The following is a 21941-nucleotide window of genomic DNA, read 5'->3' as shown; positions in this document are numbered from 1 at the left end:
GTGAATTACACATACCTTTAAGTTATTCAAAAGCAAGCAATCAAGAGGATTTATATCAGGAAAATCTTTTCTAGATGTTGTTAATGGTGGTGGTGGGGGTGGGGTGGGGGAGAAAGACAGAAGAAAATAGTGCAGGTGAATGTCTGAAGGAACATAGGATGCTGATAAACCAAGTCACTTTTAATCACAACTTATGCAAAATAATCCATTTAAGTACCCATTATCTTGTTTCTTATTACTCTTAAATGTGCACTGTATTCCACAGACTTTAAATTGGAGGCAACACAATCTAGTATTTAATCTAGTAAAAATCCAGTAAATGATAGGAAATATCATTTATAATTAATTCCATATGCATCATTGGTCACCCCACTCCTTATCCACCATTCACTACATCTACACCTCAAGCCTATCCAATCAAGTTGTCACCTACTCCTCTCTACCCCACCACTTATCAGTCATTCAACACTTGTTCTTCATTTACTACATTCACCCCCTCACCCACTCTCCATCTCTCTCTCCTATACACTCCTGCAATCTCCACCCACCTACATGTCCAGTTCTTCTGTCTCCACTCACTTTTACTCACCTTGTAAGTTGAGGGTTCATACAGACACCTCATCATTACTACTTTTTATCTCTTCCCTGTTCCACCTTGACTGGCCCACACCCACTCTTTTAAAATGTGAGTAGCCATGTAGTCTCTCTACAGTAAGAAATCTGTTTCTGCTCTGGCCCCTTCTCTAATAGTTTTAACTCCTCATCTCCCAGCATAAAGCCACTAGTACTGGTGACATGAAAAAAGCGCTCACTATACACTGAAAAGTGATTAGCTTTAGAAAGGGTATCCAGCTATAGAAACTATTCTAAAGTAAACAGTGAAGCTCAATGCAGTCCTTGTGTCCATCAGATCTCATCAAACTGTTCAATCTATACCAACATCGAACACAGGCATATGATGATGAAAAAATTGTTTATTATATACTTTCTATTTACTTATTTAAATAAGCAGACTAAACTTGAATAGAAAAATAATTTTCTATGCTAATTTTCTTGCTTTTTTGAAATGCTATTTTTACATGCTTTTCTATATGAGTTTTGGAGATGGATGGTCTTTGTAATCACTCAACTGTAAGTGAAACTAATTGTCTAAAGCACAAAGTTACAACCTTGGTGAAGTATATGATACAAAGACACGGTCTGTTGTTCAGTCTGTTAACCTCACATCTGTTATCACCTTGTGGTTAACTGATAACATATGACACATCAAGTATATTGTAAGGGAAGGTTGTCAATATTGGTGTTTGTTTTACTTCAAAAGTAGATTTGATAAAACCAATAGTCACAGAATCTCATAATTGATTTGAAATCAGATTAATGGAGTATTGAACTGCATAATAAGAAATATTGAGACCTAGTTTCAGTTAGCTTTTGCTAAACTGAACCATGCTTGATTTTTTTGTAACTAAAGATATTTATCAATGTTAGATCGGTCCTGTTATCTTTTATCTCTGAAAATCTGCATATTTTTGATAAGTAGGTGAAGAAAGGCAATTAACAAAATGCCTGCAGCAGATTTGGGTTCATAATAAACGAGCAGAGAGTTTCATACATTATGCACTCAGCTATCTTGACCATCAGTACAAAATATAACAGGAAATATCACAGAATAAAGTGATAGAGGAAATATTTTATGATGTTCATATCATTTTCAAAGTTATTGGCAATGTGAATGAAATGAAATAGCTACAACAAAGAATATAAACTTTGTTGTAGACTTGATTAATCAGAAGATTTCTCTGCAGCATTTAGCACTAAAAGAATGTTTATAGCATAAACAGTCTTCAAAAGTTGTCCACTATAACCTAATTCCAATGCCTTTACACACCAAGCAACATATTTTTGACTCTTAAATTGGTACTCACAAATGTATACTATTCAATGTGTGTATATTTATATCTTAATACTACTAAATGTCTGCATTTATGCCACCACTGCTGCTGCAAAGGCCACCCTATCACCATTGCTTTCATGTTCACTCTTCTACACTTGCATGGGTCAGACAGAATTCATTGAGGTAGATGCTCCTCTTGGTGCATGCCCACACTTGTTTCCAAGCAAGGAAACCATGCCTGGAAATGTTTTTACAGAATACTGGAAACAAGTTAAATCACTTGTACTATGGTGACATTCATTTCCAACTATTACATGATGTCAAGATATGGAGACAATAAATACACACATGAAGGCTTTCATTTAATAGTAACAATGATGATGATTTCTAATTTAGGCACATGGGCAGCAATTTTGAGGGTAGGGGAAGGTTTAATTGAAACCAGTACTTGACTGGTACTTTATGAGGTGGTGTTAAAAAGTTCCGAGACTAGTTCTGTAGTGTGCCAACATGTTTCAAGTGTCATGGGCACTTCAAAAGAGGAAGAATGTCCCTGGAAGACAATGAGCTATCTGGAAAACCTGCCACGAGTGACACCCCCAGAAATATGGTATTGTGCATCAAGAAATCATCCCCCAGGGCCAGACCATCAATCAAGAGTTCTACTGCAACATTTTGAAGCATTTGAGGGATGACATTTAGGAAAAGTGACCAAATCTGTGGAGCATGAAGAATTGGATTCTTCATGACGATGATGCATCCTGTCACCAAGCTCTCCTTACTTGTGAGTGTCTTGCCAAAAACAACATGGTATTGCTTCTGTACCTGCCCTTTTCACCAGATTTAGCACTGGTGGACTTCTACCTCTTCCCCGAGATGAAAATGCAGTTCAAAGGTTGCTGCTTTAACACTGTTGTCAAGATCCAGAGTGAATCGCAGAAGATCCTCAACTCACTTATGGAAAATGGCTTCCAGGCCAGATTCCAAAAGTGGCAGGAATGCTGGAGCCTGTATATTGCTGCACGAGGTGACTATTTCAAAGGAGATGATGTTAAAACTTAGGTAAATGAGTTATCTTTTATTAAACATAACTAATCTGGGAACCTTTTGATACCACCTCATATTTCATCAACACTGGGAAAATCAAAGTTGATTTCAAAAGGATTTGAATTCAGATGTAAAGAGTCAAACAAAATACTGCAAGGCATTTTTATAGAATCACTGCCCTTACATAATAATAATAATAATAATAATAATAATAATAACAATAATTCCATTTCTGCTACAGGCACATGTCTTGACATTTGGGAGGAGGGGAAGAGTTGATTACATCAGCCACAGTACTCAACAGATACTTATTTCATCAACTCCGAAAGGGTGAAAGGTAAAGGGGATTTTGCTAGAATTTGATCAGAAAGCAAAGTTGGAAGAAATATCACAAAGCATTTTTGTCTGATGTGCTATGCTCGCCGCCTTTTATAAGAATAATAATAATAATAAAAGGAAAGTGCGGTGTGTTAGTATTGAAGAGAGGCAAAATCAAATGTATGGAAGGACTAACGATACTGTCGGGGGAGGTTATGAAGCAGATAGAAGAAACGAGCTATAAGTGCTTAGGGATTTTGGAAATGGATAAATTGATGGAGAAAGAAATGACAGAAAAATTTAAGTTGGAGTACTTGCACAGACTGAAACTGATCCTTAAGTTGAAATTAAATGGATGGAATAAGATCGAAGCTATCAAAACCTGGGTGGTTTCACTCCTTAGATGTGGAGCAGGGGTAATCGCATGGACAGTAGACGAACGAAAAAGCTTAGACAGAAAAACAAAGAAGTTGCTAACTAGATATGGGTCACTCCACCCAAAAAGTGACACAGACAGACTGTATGTTCCAAGAAAAAGAGGGGGAAGAGGACTTATTGGATGCGAACACAGCATTAGAGCAGAAGAAAACAACATAGCATGGTATGTAAAAAATGCCACAGAACCACTATTACTAGACGTAAGAAGGTCAGGCTTGTGTAGGATGAAAGATTGCAAAGATAAAGCACTATACAAGAAATTGAAAACGAATGAAACTGAAAATAGGTGGGTAAAGAAAGAATGTATGGTCAGTTTCATAGGGATGTTTTAGATAAGACAGACAGAGAAAAAAGATGGCTGTGGATGACTAAAAGTGATTTAAAACTGGAAATGGCGGCTCTAATCTGTACTGCCCAAGAGCAAGCACTAAAGCACTAAAACCAAACTACATAAAATACAGAATAGACAACACATCAGAATGTGATAAGTGCAGAATCTGTGGACAAAATGGTGAAACCGTATGGCATATTACCAGCCAATGTACACCACTAGCCCAGAAGGAATATAAGAGACGCCACGACGATATAGCCAGGCTTGTCCATTGGACACTTTGCAACAAGTATGAACTTGACAGAGTAAAAAATTAGTATGACCATAAACCTGAAGGCATTGTTGGAAATAGAAATGCAAAAATCCTATGGGATTTTATGATTCAGTGTGACCATGAGATTGAGGATAGGAAGCCGGACATAGTCTTAATTGAGAAAGCAAACAAACTATGCTGGATCATAGACATAGCATGTCCAGCTGACAACAAGGTATGCGATAAGGAAGAAAGAAAAGTTGAGAGATATGACAGGTTAGCTTGAGAAGTTAACCAGTTGTGGTCGATGAAACAAGTAGAAGTAGTACCAATAATAGTCGGAGCCCTGGGAACAGTGAGCAAAAATCTCGAGAAGTAAGTGGAACAAATAGGGGCTGCAATAAGGGTGGAGCACTTGTAGAAAACAGCACTGCTTGGAACCGCTTGAATACTCTGGAAGGTGCTTGAAAAATAAGAGGTGTTACCTTAGTTCACTGGTAGTGAACAGCTGACGCTGTAGAACATCTCCAGCATTAGAAGCTGTGCAAAAGCAATAATAATGATAATAATAATAATAATAATGATAAAGCCAAATTAAAAATACACCTCACTGACAGAAAATAGCAAAACTCAAAGCTGATACTGAAGGATTGTTGATCATAACACAAGATTAAAGCCTTCCCATCAAAAAGAAAAAGCTACAGAAAAAAAACATGAAGCAAAGTATAAAAAGTAACTTCGGAATATGTGGAGGCTATGAAAAAAAAAACCAAAAAAAAAACAAAAAAGAAAAACATATTGCTTCTGACTGCCTAGTCTCAAACAAAATGGGAAAATGGAATATATAAACAGAAACGATAGGGTTTTAATGTGTCATAAACTGGAATAAATATCAATATGAAGGGACATCCACAGAAAAGAGGTGGTAAAACATGCTACAAAATGTTTCAAAGAATGACACATTGATGATACTCTAGGGATATTCCAATTCATTCACAGAGAAATTATGACAAATCTCTCAGGCATTACTGTCAAAGAACATTGGGAGAAATAGATTGACATATAAATTCCAAAAGATGATAATATAGTTCTGAAGAAAGAAAGTCCAAATGCAAAGTGGTATCTAGCTAGAATGTGAAGAGTGAATATAGGAACAATCCTAATAATTAGTGCTTTGGGAATGGCAAAAAAAGAAAGGAAAAAAAAAAGCAGACAAATATATAAATATACAAATAAAACCCCATGGCATAGAAAATACAGACATTAACCATGACTAGCCACTGCACATTATATATATATATATATATATATATATATATATATTATTTATTACTTAGAGTTAAAAAACACCAACAGAAAAATACATATATGCAAGGAAGGTAAATGGAGCTAAACACAAGAGTATACTGAAAGCATATAATAGCAATAAGACTATTGGAATATTAATAAAAACAATAACTGTTTCAAATTTTGGCACAAGGCCAGTAATTTTAGGAGGGTGTTAGTTGATTATAACAACCCTTGTACTTGACTAATATTTTAGTGACCCTGAAAAGATGAAAGGTAAAGTTGACTTTGGCAGGATGTGAACTCAGAATGTAAACAGCCTGAAGAAATGCTGCTAAGCATTTTATCCAAAGCACTAAATATTCTGCTAGCTTTTCACAGAGCTATCTCAAAAACATCCATGCACTTCAATACACAACAATAATAATTGTTTCTAAAGTCTGTATTTGGGGAGGGGAATAGTCAATTATACTAATCCCAGTACTTGACTAGTACTTTATTTTACTGACCCTAACCTTGACTGCTATTTTATTTTATCACCCCACTGATGGATGAAAGGCAAAGCTCACTTTGATGGGATGTGAACCCAGAGAATAAAGAAATCAGAAGAAATACCATAAGATATTTTGTTCAACACAATAACAACAGCAATGATTTCTAATTATTGGTACAAGGACAATGAATGAGAGTATAATTTGCAAAAAATATGAGGGTTTACAAAGAAACTGAATGCTTGAAAAAAAGCCGTATTCAAAAATTTGATAGAGACCCCATAGAGGAAAGCTGCACCTACACAGGATTTCTTGGATTACCAAGAGAAAAATAAGCTTTTCCAGATTATAGATACAAGTTAAATATAAGCCCATTCACCCAGGCTTCGCTCATTGCACTCAGTCACCTTTTAATTAATTTCAGTTTCCAAGATAGATATATAAGGCCACTCAACTCCAGTATTTGTGTGACACTTATTTTATTGATTTGAATGATAAAAGGCAAAGCCAATCTCAGCAGGATTTAAACTCAGAAATCCCAATAATTTCTTCACTGGCACAAAGCTGTAATGAGCTATTTTTCTGTCTACATAATCATTTGATGTAATTACATAGCTTCAAGTTAAGAGAGTTAGGTTCAAGGAAAATTTATACACTCAAATACATTAATAACATAAGTTTAAACATGAAACTGAAATTCAGGTTTTATATCTAATTCATTATGCATGGGTGTGTGTGTGTGAGAGAGAGAGAGAGAGAGAGAGAGAGAGAGAGAGAGAGAGAGAGAGAGAGAGAGAGAGAGAGAGAGAGAGAGAGAGAGAGAGTGTGTGTTTGGTACAGGCAAGAGACTGCAGACAAGGGCAAAAATAGACCATATTTACAGCATATAGGTACATCAGTCATAATTATGATTCATATTCACTGTCATATCCCATGCTAACAACTCTATGATAGTTGCACAAGTAAAAGCAATGGGAGAAAGTGTTGCAGCAGTGGCAGTTAGCTTAACCCTTTTGTTACCACATTTCTGTTGAGATGCTCTGTATTTCTTTCAATCACTTTTAAATATAACAAAGAATTTAGTAAAATAACTTAGTTATCATTAAGCTAGTGTTATGAACATAAATTGTGACTAAGGTTTGGTTGAAGATTTTAATTCAGAACTTTTGAAAAAAAGACATTTCTACTATAGAGCCAGACGCAGCTTCAGGCGGTTTGATATCAAAAGGTTTAAGTAGAGGCCTGGAGAGAAGACTGGCATGTTTTTGAATCAGAAAGTAAGGCAATGGCTTTATCAAGGAAATGAAGCCCATCAAACCTTGGAAACTACAAATTGCCTATGGTAAAGCAGCTTGAGATTTAGGGTGTAATCATAGATGGATGGCAAGCGGGTGTGGGCAGAACAAATGTTCACTATATAACAGAGCTGCATAAAGTCTTGGGGGCTCTGAGACACATAATTTACAAAGCATTATGTAGTAGGCCTATCTATGTTTGATAAATACCTCACACATCATACTCAGCCAACTCTCTGCAGTCCAAAAAATCTCTTAGGATCATTGAAGTTGAAGGAGGAATGCTGCAAAGATGCTCACTATGAATAGCTTTACTACAGTAATCGACAAAAATCACACAGGCCATGGCCTATAAGAACTTAGTAAAGACCCAAGCTAGTACATTTAACCTGGCATCTCAACACTCACTCAATACCAAGATGCACACTGTGAACAGGAGTTTTCTGCACTTGATTATCAGAATATGGAACAAATCTCCAGAAATTATCAACAGAGCTATCTTGGTTGACAAGGTACAGGCTTTCTAAGGCCAGTTGCATAAACACTGATTGTCACTACTAGCATTATTTGCCTCCAACATTGGAGATGCAAGAAATTAGTAATGTTGGAACTCTTAACAGCAATTTCACTAACTTTCATTAAAGCATGATATGAATACAGTTGTTTAAAAATGGGATGTCATCCTAAAATTAGTATTGCTTATTGCTGTCCATATTTAATAACCAATTAAATACAGAAATACTGAAAAAACAGACACAATAGTATCTGTGCTATGCTAAATGACTCATTTCAATTTCTGCTGTCAACATTCACTTCAATTTTGGAATTCTTAGATTGTTGTTCTAACAACTTTTCCCCAAATTTGCTCTGGGTTTGGAGTTACTTATTCACCAATTCCACTGAGTTTCTGTTTTTGTCTTCTTTTTCCTCTTACCATTTTGTTAGAAAATGTTGAAGTTAAAGAAAAAAGAGCAAATATAATGATTTCTTTCTTCAATTTTTCATATTATCATTTCATTTAGAACAAAATATTTTACTTGGAAGATTTATGTTCTTCAACATAAATTATATCAAACCTCTTCGTTGTGAAAGTTTTATCCACAAAGAACAAAAGTTGAAACAAACATACCAAACCAGTTATTTTTAAGTAATGTTTCTTTTCTTTGGAAAAAAAAAACAACAAAAAAACAAAACAGAATTCATCTTTTTAAACGATGGTTAAATGAAAACAGGAAAATAGAGCTGAAGAGAAATCAGGGTTTGGAAACTAAAAAATGAAATCATGATATTCCTAATAAAATATTCTTGTGTAACCATCTCATTTGCTCTAGCCTGCTTTATAAGAATATATTAACAACCCCAGTATTTAATTAGTACTTTATTTTTATCAATCACATTACAATTTTATTTCCTCTGTGACATACTCAGTTTAGTTCTATACCTATTATTTATTTCTTCAGTGAAACAGTTTCTGCCAACTTTTCACAAATGATATCTGCAGTTCTTAATTCATAACATTTTTTCAACAGCATATCATCATCACTACACAACATGCTAAAGATAGAAAACTGCTGTAAACAGCAAAGCATATGAAGTATGTAATATAGCATTAAAAAAAAACGTTTATTTAACAGATAAAAAAAAATTAAATTAAAAAATATAAAAGAAATATTAGGCACAATGCTATTTTTTTTACACATTGCAAGGGATTGTTCATGCGAAGAGTTATTTGGATTAATTTCTGATCTTACCATGTTGCTGGAGATCGAACCCATGTATTTTGGCTTCCTCTTGCAGGATAAAATTAAACCAGGGCAGGGCATCGGCACCTACACATGCAAGGGACAAAACATACATGCACTACAGAGAGAGCATGCGCTGGTAATCATGGGAGAGGTGGCAGTGTTAATTACAGATTTTCTAAATCTGTTATCAAATTAATTAATCTGTCATGGTAATTATATTTATATAACATGTAATTAAAGGATACATTGCCAATTTGTTTAAGCAAAATGTGCATTGTTTGTTAATAGTCCTTTGTTATTATTTTACAACTATTAGTCGTATTTATGTTAATTAACCCAACAAAAATTAAACTTGCATTCTATCTTTGTTAACATAACTACAAGAGTAACAACAACAACAACAACAAAGACTAGTGTTAATTGCTCTGTGAGAATTCTCCATTCCAAGTAATTTTAATTATGAAGGATGAATATTTTACAAATAAGTACGTTAATTCCTTTCTACAATAGAAGTCACTCAGTAACTGATAATATCAAAAATTAAAATTAATATTAACAATTAGAGAAAGATGTTTTTGTTGTTCATATGGCTGATATTTTATTTTATGAACATTCTATCTAACTATTTTATTTTATGAACATTCTATCAATTGAAGAGAAAACAATGAAACAAAACAATGCAACAAACAAATTAAAATGGAATTATTTCAAAGTATTTTTACATTTATATTTATTTAGAAAATTTAATAGAATTAACCAAATGTTAAAATAAAAAAAAAAAGAAATCAAATCAATATAAATAATTGAATAAGTTAAATTAAACAAAAACATAAACTATAAATGAGACATAAAAGGCACATGTACTCACTTCACTAATCTAGGTAAACAATGTATTCAACATCACCACCACGACATAGAGAGGTTCTTATGGAACTTGTTATGCCACAGGGATAGCTATGTGATTAAGAATTATGCTTCACAATAATTTACTTCTAGGTTCGATCCTACTGAATGGACAAGTCTTTTATCATAGCCTCAAGCTGGCCAATACTTTTTGAGTGGAATTTGATGGACAGAAAACTACGGAGAAATTCACTGTATATGTGTCCATGCATATACATATATGTAGTGACATTTAAAAAACACCCTCACAAAAATTTAAAATTTGTGCTTTTTGAACCAAGACTCTAGTGATATTTATTCTGTAATTCTCTTGACTTTATGCACTTATAACACCACTTATTCTGCATCTAAGCTGATGATGCCAAATATACTACTTAATTCTTCTGTGAATCACTGGATGACCAACAGGCTGGTCTAGAAATGCAGGATCTTTTTTTTCATTGGAATTGGTGAAAGTAGATAATAGCATCATTTGGTTCATTTCTTGTCACCCTTGCTATAAGAAATGAACCAAATGATGCTATTATCTACTTTCACCAATTCCAATGAAAAAAAAGATCCTGCATTTCTAGACCAGCCTGTTGGTCATCCAGTGATTCACAGAAGAATTAAGTAGTATATTTGGCATCATCAGCTTAGATGCAGAATAAGTGGTGTTATAAGTGCATAAAGTCAAGAGAATTATAGAGTCCTTGGCATTTCCTACAAACACACACTCACCAAGGTACACACATTTACATAAGAAAAATATTTACTAAATCACTATTTGTAAATCTCTCAACGAAAGGCATTCAGTAACAGTACTGTAGAGTAAAGATTATTTGCCAACATAACGTGGCAGTCCTAGTTAGGACAAATGCTACTACTATTTAGCCCCAGGAAGCACTATTCGAACAAGACTTTGGCAATGCCACCTCCAGCTGAACAGTTATTCTGTGCTGATGAAGAGAAATAACCCCGAAATCACGATACACACATATTATTTTATGCTGAGCGGGTATACTAAACTCCCTTTTTCGAAAATATAAGGACACAGATAGTGTTTTGTATAGTCAGCTGGAGACGATGTTTTCTGGAGCTAAATAGCAGTAGCATTCATCCTAACCATGACTGCCACGTTATGTTGGCAAATAATCTTTAATGTTTACTAAAGATTTCTGTTAATTTTGATATTCTATAAAACTAAGTGTATATATTGACTGATATTACCAAATTAAAAAAATTCAATGAAATAAACTCAAATTGATATGCTTATATATAGATTAAGACTTTCTTCAATATATAAAAGTTATAATTTTGCCACTTTGAGCAATAAAACCTGAGAAAACTAAGCTTAATCGAATCAAAACACCATATTTCCAACAAATGGTCAATTGTGGAATCTATTAATGCCATAACATTTTCAGTGACACTTCATCATCACCTTGGATCGAGCGAAATATAGAAATTGTTGTATCTAAACTAAATTACACACATTTTTTTCACACATATATGCAAATGCACATATAAGCTCAAACAACACTGACAAAAACTTTAATAACACTGAAAAGGCTAGCTCTATATTACTCCAATTTAAACTGCACTTTCCATCACTCCAACCTTACATGTCATCAGCACAGTCGCAACACCTTGATTAAGCAGGTTTCTGAGTCCTTCTTTACCAGACCTGAAACTCTGCAATTCCCTTTTCCCTCCTCAAGTATACACTCTAATCCCTAACAAGCAACGTGATTACAAGGTGACTACAACTATATTAACCTCATTCATATATTTATATATGGCCACTTCCCCTGGTGAAGAACATTGGTCTGCAAGAGCCGTGTGCCAGTGCCACATGAAAGAGGTTGGTGTAAGGAAGGGCATATAGCTATAGAAACCAAGCCAAATCAGATTGGAACCTGGTGCAGCTCTCCAGCTCTGGTCAAACTGTTCAACCGATGCCAGCATGGAAAACAGATGTTAAAGGATGATGACGATGATGATGATCAGAGTGGTTGGCGTTAGGAAGGGCATTCAGCTGTATAAACTCTGCCAGATCAGATTGGAGCCTGGTGCAGCCTTCTGGCTTGCCAGTCTTCAGTCAAATTGTCCATGGAAAGCAGACGTTAAACGATGATGATCATGATATATATATATATAATATAATCCTATGCCAAAGGATCTTAAAACAGAGCTGTGGGCACCATTAATCATCCTCTATTTAACTGCAATAAATACAACCTTATCACCACAGTTGATTATTAATTTTTCATTTTTTTTTAATAACCAATAATGGATTCAAGACTTGTGTATATATCTGGTGGGGAAAAATGGTTGGAAATATAAAGAACAGACATAAATAATTAATAGCTACACAAATAAGTAGACAAAATATTTGATGTTTAAAAAATGTGAAAGAGAAAGAATGGTTAAACCGAGAAAAAGTTCAGAAATAAATAGCAACTGAATTTTATATTCACCCAATAAAGTATAGAAAAAAATCTAAACATTTGTCAAAACCAACAAAAGCATGAAATGTATCATTTTTATAGTTTTCAAATGAATATTTGTTTAGAGTACAATAAAAAAAAAACTGTATAATACATTTATTAATATCAGAGACAAGAAGATACTGACAAATAATAAACAATTTTTAAACAAAACCAACCATTTCTAAATTTAGGAGTCAATATTACTTAAAAGAGGGTATACTATAAGGTGTTGTTTGGGAAGAAGAAGACCTAGGAATATATGGGATGAAGTACAGAAGTACATGAAGTAGGAATATATGGGATAAAGACCTCAGGACGCCAAACCTTTTAGAGAAAATGACAAAGGACTGAGATACTTGGTGCTCAAGAAGACCCATTTTCCACAGCAGAAGTGTTAAGGCCGCATTCCCCAGGGAAGAGGATTGGCTTGCAAGAGTCCTGTGGCAGCACCACATAAAAGCACTTATGCCAGTGCTACATTAAGAACACCCAGTATACACTGTAAAGTGATTGGTGTTAGGAAGGGCAAACAGCCATAAAAACCAAGCCAAATCAGACTGGAACCTGGTGCAGCTCTCTGGCCAAACTGTCCAATACATGCCAGCATAGAAAATGGATGTTAAAGGATGATGATGATGATAAAAGAATTGGTCTAGCAATCCAAATTCTTAAACTTTCATGCTCACATAAAAGAGAAATAGTAATCTATAATAATGATTTTGCAAGGAAATTAATAAATTACACAAAACAGTTTGAACAAGGAATCAAACTGGATTACAAACATGCTGAAGATATAAGAGCTTTAACGGGAATAGTTACATTTTTATACCACTTGGTGAATATGCAATATGCCATAAAGTCCTAACTGAAGTTATTTCAGTTCCCCTATGCTACTTATGCTTATGGAAAATCTACAACTTCACATTTCACTCCCTTCACAAATATAAAATTATGTGGCTTGTCCAAATAACTCAACATTTGACAACAGAATTATGGAAGAGCAACCATCTCTCAACAATAAGAATAAAAGTACCATACTGTATTACTGAGTCATTGTCCATTGATAACAATGATTTAACTTTTATGACATTCATCAGAAGAACAGATTCCACAAATACCAATGATACAAGAAACGTTTTTCAATAAATATCAAATAAGGTTAAGATCTGATAGAAATCAATATATAAGTGAAAGGCGGTACCTCTGAAACATGATTTTTTTTTTAATCTCTTTCTCTGTTAATTATTTAGTCATGGAAAAGCCACACAGAATTGCAATGAGTAATGATGTGGCTGCTAAAATCTGATATTGAACTGATGATCAAGCTTTTCCCAAGATAACTAACCAATAAATGTTTCCAACTATTTGCATTCATTATGCAACATAACCAGAGAAATGAATTAATTAGGTTGTATTTTATTTTTTCCAGATGATCATTTAGATAAGTAGGAATTCGTTTTTGAAGTTAGTGAACACATTACAAAGATATGGAAATTCTCAAACTATAGATTACAATGGGATAATAATAATAATAATAATAATAATAATAATAAATGTTTCTTCATTGGTACAGTCCAAAAATTTCCTTTATTAACATCTGATCATGAATAATACTGAGAAAATCACCCAAGAGAACTGCAGAGACTTAAGTATAAACTTAACACAACTACCTCTTACTTTAAGTATTATGTCTACATGAAATCCATTTAAAAAATTCTAGTGATGCTAATGTATAAGGTAATGAACACTATGGTATTCTTAGCTCTGCTGATAGAACTAATAATAGTGACTCATCCGTAGATATAAATACATATACGTAAGTGCTACTGTTTTGTATTTCTTTACAAACAATAATCTGCTCAGTATATCTTTCACATATATCTTCCATTAACATTACAAAATTTCATTAAATATTTAGACAGGTTTTGTCAAATGGAAGCATTCATCAATATGAAATTATACAAAATACAGAAGCTCAACATTTGAAAAAAATCTTTTTTCTTTTATTTAGCTTCTTTTCTTTAATGCATCTCATATAGTAATACATGATCATTTTCTTTTTTTTTATTATTGTTTTCAACATTTTCTTTTAATTCTAGAAAGGACTAGTACCAAGTGCAAATATGTGAGATTTGCATGTATTGTAGAAGTTGGAATTTTAATAGCTAGATGCTCCATCTAAAATGAATCACTCTTTAAACCCTTGTCGCTTCATCAAACCACTATGTCCTGGGTTTAAACTAAAGCAAGTACTAGCTTGAAAATCTGAAAGGGTTAATATTTCAACAACTTGATTATAATAATGACTGAATCAAGTTTACAATTCAAAACATCTTCACTCACTGAAAAGGTATTGCTAAAATTTGTTTGCTATTGTTTTTTAGCAGAATGAATTAAAGCTACTCTACACAGTGATGATATTTCCTTAAAATAACGAACTAGATCCATGAAAATTCTATGAATTTCAGTTATTTTAGCCTTTTATATTAAATATAATAGAATTAGGGGGAAGGGAACCAACAACCAGCATACAACTGTAGGCTATTTTCTTACAATTATAATTTCAGAATAACACTATGAATCAACATTTTTAACTGAAATATTTAGACTGCATATGGATTTGGAAAATAAACAGATTGGATTTTCTCTTATAGAAATATAGTTTCTAAAAACCTCCCATACTAGAGATTTCAGAATAGTTATTGTATCAGATATTTTATTATAAAACTTTATTATTGTAACTGTATTCTACTTATCTGATCACAACTTATATAATAATTTATTATTGTAACTGTATTCTACTTATCTGATCACAACTTGTATAATAATTTATAATTTGTTTTAACTGCTAATGTTTGAATTAATAAATGTTACATAAATCCCTTAAAGCTTATCACACTGTGTGTATGTAATAACAGCTAACATTCTTTTCATACTTTAATACTATCTCTACAAGGAACACAAACGGGAATGAGATCTCTATAGCTCCAAATAAACACCCTTGTTGATAAATGATTTTATAGATAAAGAGTAATTAAATACAAATTATTAGAAGTATCTTGATTGTTTTAGTACCAAACAAAAATAAAACTCAGTAAATTCTTTGGTAAGCAGCTAAAAGGTTAAACATTCAAATAAAAATAATACACTAAAGTTTAAATCACTGAATTACTCCCTACTTAAACTTCTGTAAGGAAACATGACTGTTTCAGTAAGTCAACATATGGTTCTGATCTCGTAAGTTTTTGTTAACACGTGATAAAAAAGTTTTTGTTTTTTTACACTTCAACTTATCACATTTTATTTATATTTAGTTTGAACATAGTTGGAAAATTATTAAAAGTTTGAATAAAATGAGTAATTTCATCAGTGTAACTGTTAACTCAAAAATTAGAAAATTCTTAAAATTTTTACTCTTCCATAAATATCTGAAATGAGATGATTAAATGTACTTATACATTATTTACTGATCACCTCAAAATAGATGGTTTATAACACAAAACTGAATGGTGAACTCAAATGCTACAAGATATAACATTTCTGAATTAATCTCCAAAGATCATAATTCTTCTGAAATCTAGCAGCAGCTGCTATAAGAGTCAAAGTTCAGGTTGTTCTTGATATAAAGAACCTTAGTGTCTAATGATAAAATAATATCACAAGTCACATCATAAAATATAAATATAAAACCAGTTTCAAATTATAAACATCTTTTAGACAGGCTGGATTCAAACTATTTTCAAATAATAAGAACAAGATACAAAATCAATTCACAAGAGAATGTACGAAACTTGTTCAGCAATAGCAAAAGTAATACCATAAAAGAAAAGATGTGAATATTTTGAATAACTATCAGCAAAATAAAAGGGCATATGTTTGATTTTAATTCTTTTTAGAAATTATTAAAGTAAGACAGGCTACCAATAAGCACTTTGCTTCACCACAGAAAAATACAACATAATTAAGTAAACAATATAAACTGTTAAAAGGGTAATGAGCAATATGATAGTATCGTGTTCTTAATGAACATTCCATGAATTTGTATCCTCCTGCAAGCCTCGTTTTGAATATCTGATTATGGCAAATAACTCCACTTTCCTAAAGCTACTCTACTTATTATGAACATGAAATGGGAAAAAATAGGAGTGACAGGAATTGAGAGAGCAATAGACTAAATGACTTACAACTATTTAGTTTCATGAATCAGTGATTGAAATTAAAAATCTACCACAATTGTTTTGTTTCCCTCCTGCTTCCCGATCGAATATATGGCTTTGTGCCAATGTAAAAAACAATTATGAATTTCAAATAATATTTTATCTTACTCTAAGTAAAAATGTGTCTGTCAGGAAGCAAAGTAACATAGAGTACAACAGTGGGAAGTATTTTAAGATAAAAGGTGAGCTCCAGACAGAGACATGGTTTTGATTATGAGTTGAAACCGATTCCTTTTGCATGCACTACTGATATCCTTGAGAAACAGTTTGAACATCATCCAATCTTATCTGCTACAATTTACACCTTATATCTCACTAAGAAAATGGTACTGACCATGATTTTGCTGATTTTTATGTGGTTTATCTTTTATTCACTTAAGAGAACCAGAGTTGAGCACTGGAACTTTGGACACTTGTGATTTAGAATGATTAGTTAAAAGGGAAATCTGCAGAAATTTTCAAAAGTAAATATAAATAGTAAATATTTGAAATAGGAAAAAGTAAAAACAAAAGGAAATAATTCTATTTTGGTAAAGATGGTAAAGAAACAAACTTAAACTGAAATATCTTGTTGCAAAATATATTTCAGATTATTGGACTAGGAATGTCACTGATCAGTAATGATGTCTAAGCACTAGCAGGTCATATTGATTTATTAGGAATACTATTACATACAAACCAGCCATATTAACTGGCTCAGAGAAATACTGTTGAATATTATAAAATGAGAAAGGATTGTGTACAAAATGAAATATTTTATTGTTATTGCATTTTTCTTATGAAGTGTCTTAAACTGAATTTCTTTGACACTAAGGAAAGCTGTACTACTATTTACATGGCATCTATGTTGTACTTCAGTGAAGCTCATAGCTCCACCTATCATGGTTTACTTGCTTTTACAAACATAAGCTTTCACTCCTATTCTACATTGCCTCAGTCCATCTAGTTCATAGTAGATCATCTGGAAATTAACCCCAGACCTGAATCTACAAGTTGTCAAGGAATATCTTTCTTCAGATCTGGACTACTTCTGACTACGTATATCAAAATTGAGCCTAGCAAGATTTGAACTAAGGGATATAGAATATTGCAAGACTTTTGTCTGGCACTCAAACATATCACCATTCTACTTCTGATTCACACACTAAAATATTGAAAATTTTTATTGTGCTTTAAAAAAGTTAGGTAGATTTTCTTATTTTTAGGCACTTTACATTACATAATTTTCATAAGGAATTTCTTGAGTTTACATGATGATTCATAATCAGGTTTGTTATGCACGAAGCTAAGTTTGAAAACTAGATTTGAAAATGAAAAATATTATATAGTAGAAATAGTGCAAAATAAAAACAAATACTGGAAACAAAACAGAATTATATTAATTTCTATAATAATAAAAAAAAAACAGGAATTTTTGAGTGATTTAAACTAAACCAATAAAATTGTTTTTTACTATTGTAAATGATTTATTATTTAAAAAAATATTGATGTATAAACAGTATGATTTATGATTTTATTATTATTATTTTAATTCCCTTTGGAATGAGAGCAAATGTAATTTAGAAAAGAAAAAGTTATATAGTTCAGAAGAAAATATCTATCAGCACATACAGTGTGAGTCACCATACAACCACACACACTCACTATTCAAATATAATAATAAAGGCATGTTGAATATTTCATGACTACATTGTTTTCTCTCATGTTTTCTTCACTTATTGTTTTCCATTTTTAAATTGATTCAGTATTGATTTAGATTCAGCATTGATTTGAACTAAATTTAAACTATATAATGTTCTTAGTATTATTAAATCTTCAATTTCAGTTTTTTTCATAAAGTTTAAGCGAATAAAAGAAAACTGACAAACTCAAAATGAAAGATATAATAGCAAAAGTATATATAAAAATATAAAGAAAGAACAGTAATAATAAATATATAATAAAAATATAATCATTATTTTAAAATTCTTGAGCAGAAATGATAGAAAAGAAAGTTAAAATATATTAAGTGGTAGCATTTCATCATTCTTTGTTATTTATATTTTGGCTAATTTTTCGAAAAAAGATTATCATGCTACATAACACACTAGTTTTTATTATTTTTAACTATAAAACTACTTAAGGTTATAAAGTAACAAAGTTGAGATCAAAATGTAAAGTAAAAACTTATTTATGTTTGCTTTAACATATTAAACAATAAACCAGACATGTATTGTTCAATTAAAATCAGAATATTGTTAGGATATGAAGATGTGAAAACATTTAAAAACATAGACATAATCAAAATCAAAGAACTATCCATACTCTAATATAAATCAATAGTTTTTCTACATTGAAATTTTACTGATTCTCTTCAAATATAAGCTCAAATTATGCAATAGATATGTACAAAATGTTAAATGTCCTTTTAAAAACAACTGAGTCTTGAATAAGTGAGTTAGTGCATGAGTTAATAAGTTAATAAAGTATAAAATAAAAAAGCAGCAACGATACTTACGAGGCAGGATTTCCTCAGGTGGGTAATTATATTCATAGCGAAATTTTTCCCGCACATTAATACCAGTGAGTGTAGTTTGTGTGAAGTAGGTAATATTTTCATGGCCAAACATATTGGCTACTCCGAAATTGTCAATGAGCAATTGCATAATCCGAATAGCTAGTTCCACTTTGTCTGGGTCATCAGCGCATGTCAAAAACATGCTTCCAGCAACACTCCGAGCCAATGTTTCCACTGTCATGGAATTGATATCGGAATGATTAACAATACGAAACCATATTCCAAACAGTAAAGAAACAAGTTGACGGTGACTAACACTAAGGGACTGGATAAACCTTTAAAGATAATAAGAATAGAGAATAATAATCATAAAAAAACAATGCAAATAAATAAAAATAAAGGTGTAAATTTAGCAAATACATGTTTATCACAGAATTTAGTTTAAAAAAATGTCACAGTCGAAAATGAATCTTCTCCACTTAGTAAATAGAAATAATGCTAGTGTCATTGACATCAAACTTGCAGTCCTTTTCCTGTAGAGAATATACTCATTTGCATCATTTGTTAGGATAAGTACCTTTGCATGTTTTCTTTTTATAGGTCTTATGATGGGTGTGTGCATGTAAATTCATGAAAAGAATACACAGCCTTGTAGCACAGTGATGTAAATACAAGTGATAGACCATGCATTCTGGGTAACTGGGCATTGTGGCTGGTCACTAGGGTGCATTGTTGTGGTATAAGCAAAATCTTCAGCTGATTACAAACCTGTGTTATCACAGATCAATTTATGATAAGTGTAACATGGGTCACAGTTGAGCGTGTCATGTTATCCTGCGTCAGTGATAAACAACCCAGTAATAGATGAGGCTACATATTTTAGGATTAATGTTTTACTGCTGAATTACACAGTTATCATAATATCAACAAAAGAGCTTCAGTCATAAGATTATGCAATTCTGAACCATTAACCACACATTTACAGTGTATATTGACATTTTGATCAATCTGATCTACACTCCAATTGTTACCAGGTGTCTTGTTTCCAGATGTCCATGTAATCCCAGATTGAATTCAAGCTATGAATATTAGAAAAATACATGTATTGAACTAGAAATTATTTCTCATCAACCACAAAATCTATATTACATTCATATCAGAAAGATTATAATTACTTTAGCAAAATCCTGACAAACCCCTAATTTTTCAAGCCCATAAAAACAGGAAAGTAAAATTACTAAAATAATAACAATAAAAAAAAAAAAAAACCATGATACTACAACAGATACCAGAACATGTAGCAATTTTTTTCATTAGTTAGAGGAGAAAGTGTAGCAGTATCCATAACTTCTGCAAGCTCTCCAAACTGGAGAGAGCAATACAGTTAATGTTCAGTTTGAGCATGAGTAGGAAAAATGTAGATGAGAATTTCAGAAGATTGTAGTTCTGGGAAGTAATGATTCAGTAAAGTGTTTAGTGAGAGATTTGAGAGGGGAGAGAGTATGAGGAATGCCATTTAGACCCAAGCTTGGGACTAAGTGACATGTAGTGAGCTAACTGAGAGGAACAGAGACTGTTACAGTATAATAGAAGAGATGGGGAGAAGAAACAGCATGTTTATGAACCAGTGATTTTAGTGTGTTGGTGATCAAATATTTGACAATTAGCCAAATAGTCTGGGGGTTTTTTTGTAATTTTTTTTAATGCATTTTAGATATTTGCATATATAGTGTCAGCACCTTCACTTTAGTCATGAATTCTTCATGTGTTGAGAAGGTGTAGTAAAAGACTGTTTACATTTATACATTTAGTAATTGTAACTGTGTGCTGTTAAAGGAAATTAGATGGCCATGTCCCCATTATAGAAATAAAGAAGTAATTTGTGGCTTCTATTCCTATGAAAGTTGTGTATGTCTGGTATGAAATGTTTAGGATGCATATAGATGACATACATCTATGTGAAGTTTATAGAAGAATGTAAAGGGAAAAATAGTATTATCTATATAGGAGTCAATCTAATTAGAAGTATTGATAAATCAATTGAAAGGAAGGATGTAGGAGATATAAATCAACTTTATTGATACACTATAATTTATGCAGGGAGTCCCATCAGTATATTCTGCAACTTAGTGGTCTTTTAAGAAATTTCCAATCCAAAAGATGAGAGATGATTGAAGCCCATAGATGGATAATTTAGTTATAAATTCTTGTCAGATATGGTCAAAGATTTGCTGATGTCAAGAGCAACAACACAAGAAATACAAGCTTTTTTTTTTTTTTTATTAAGAAAGCAATAATTCTTAACACATTTACATCAAAAGATGATGCTATAGTTTTGTTTCTAACTGATTACATTTTCATTTAATATTCTTGCCCTTTAAATAATTTTAGAGATATTTTAGTGAAACATAAGTTCCAAATCAATGTTTTTATATTTTGCAGAGATTTACATTATCGTTTAACGTCTGCTTTCCATGCTAGCATGGGTTGGACGATTTGACTGAGGACTGGTGGAACCCAAAGGCTACACCAGGCTCCAATCTGATTTGGCAGAGTTTCTACAGCTGGATGCCCTTCCTAACGCCAACCACTCCGAGAGTGTAATGGGTGCTTTTACGTGTCACCCACACGAAGGCCAGTCAGGCGATACTGGCAACGGCCACGCTCAAAATGGTGTATTTTATGTGTCACCCGCACAAGAGCCAGTCCATACACACACACATATATATATATATATATATATATATGTATATA

At 32.5% G+C, this 21941-nt stretch overlaps 1 protein-coding gene across 6 annotated transcripts in view; it reads right to left on the bottom strand.

Moving 5' to 3' along the window:
* The window catches only part of LOC106870372 (uncharacterized), a 213924-nt gene that overhangs the window by 26411 nt on the left and 165572 nt on the right, over positions 1–21941 (bottom strand). For 5 of the 6 annotated variants that reach the window (XM_052967713.1, XM_052967711.1, XM_052967712.1 and 2 more), the window contains 2 exons: positions 19188–19522; positions 9106–9183 (listed from right to left, as the gene is read on the bottom strand). In XM_052967713.1, the coding sequence (XP_052823673.1) occupies positions 9106–9183; positions 19188–19522 (413 nt within the window). The remainder of the gene's footprint in view (positions 1–9105; positions 9184–19187; positions 19523–21941) is intronic. The other variant, XM_052967716.1, reaches the window with a different exon arrangement.

This window comes from Octopus bimaculoides, chromosome 1 (genome assembly GCF_001194135.2).
Source record: "Octopus bimaculoides isolate UCB-OBI-ISO-001 chromosome 1, ASM119413v2, whole genome shotgun sequence".
NCBI lineage: Eukaryota > Metazoa > Mollusca > Cephalopoda > Octopoda > Octopodidae > Octopus > Octopus bimaculoides.
Note: the sequence above shows the minus strand (reverse complement) of the source record. Positions and strands in the feature narration are given on the sequence as shown.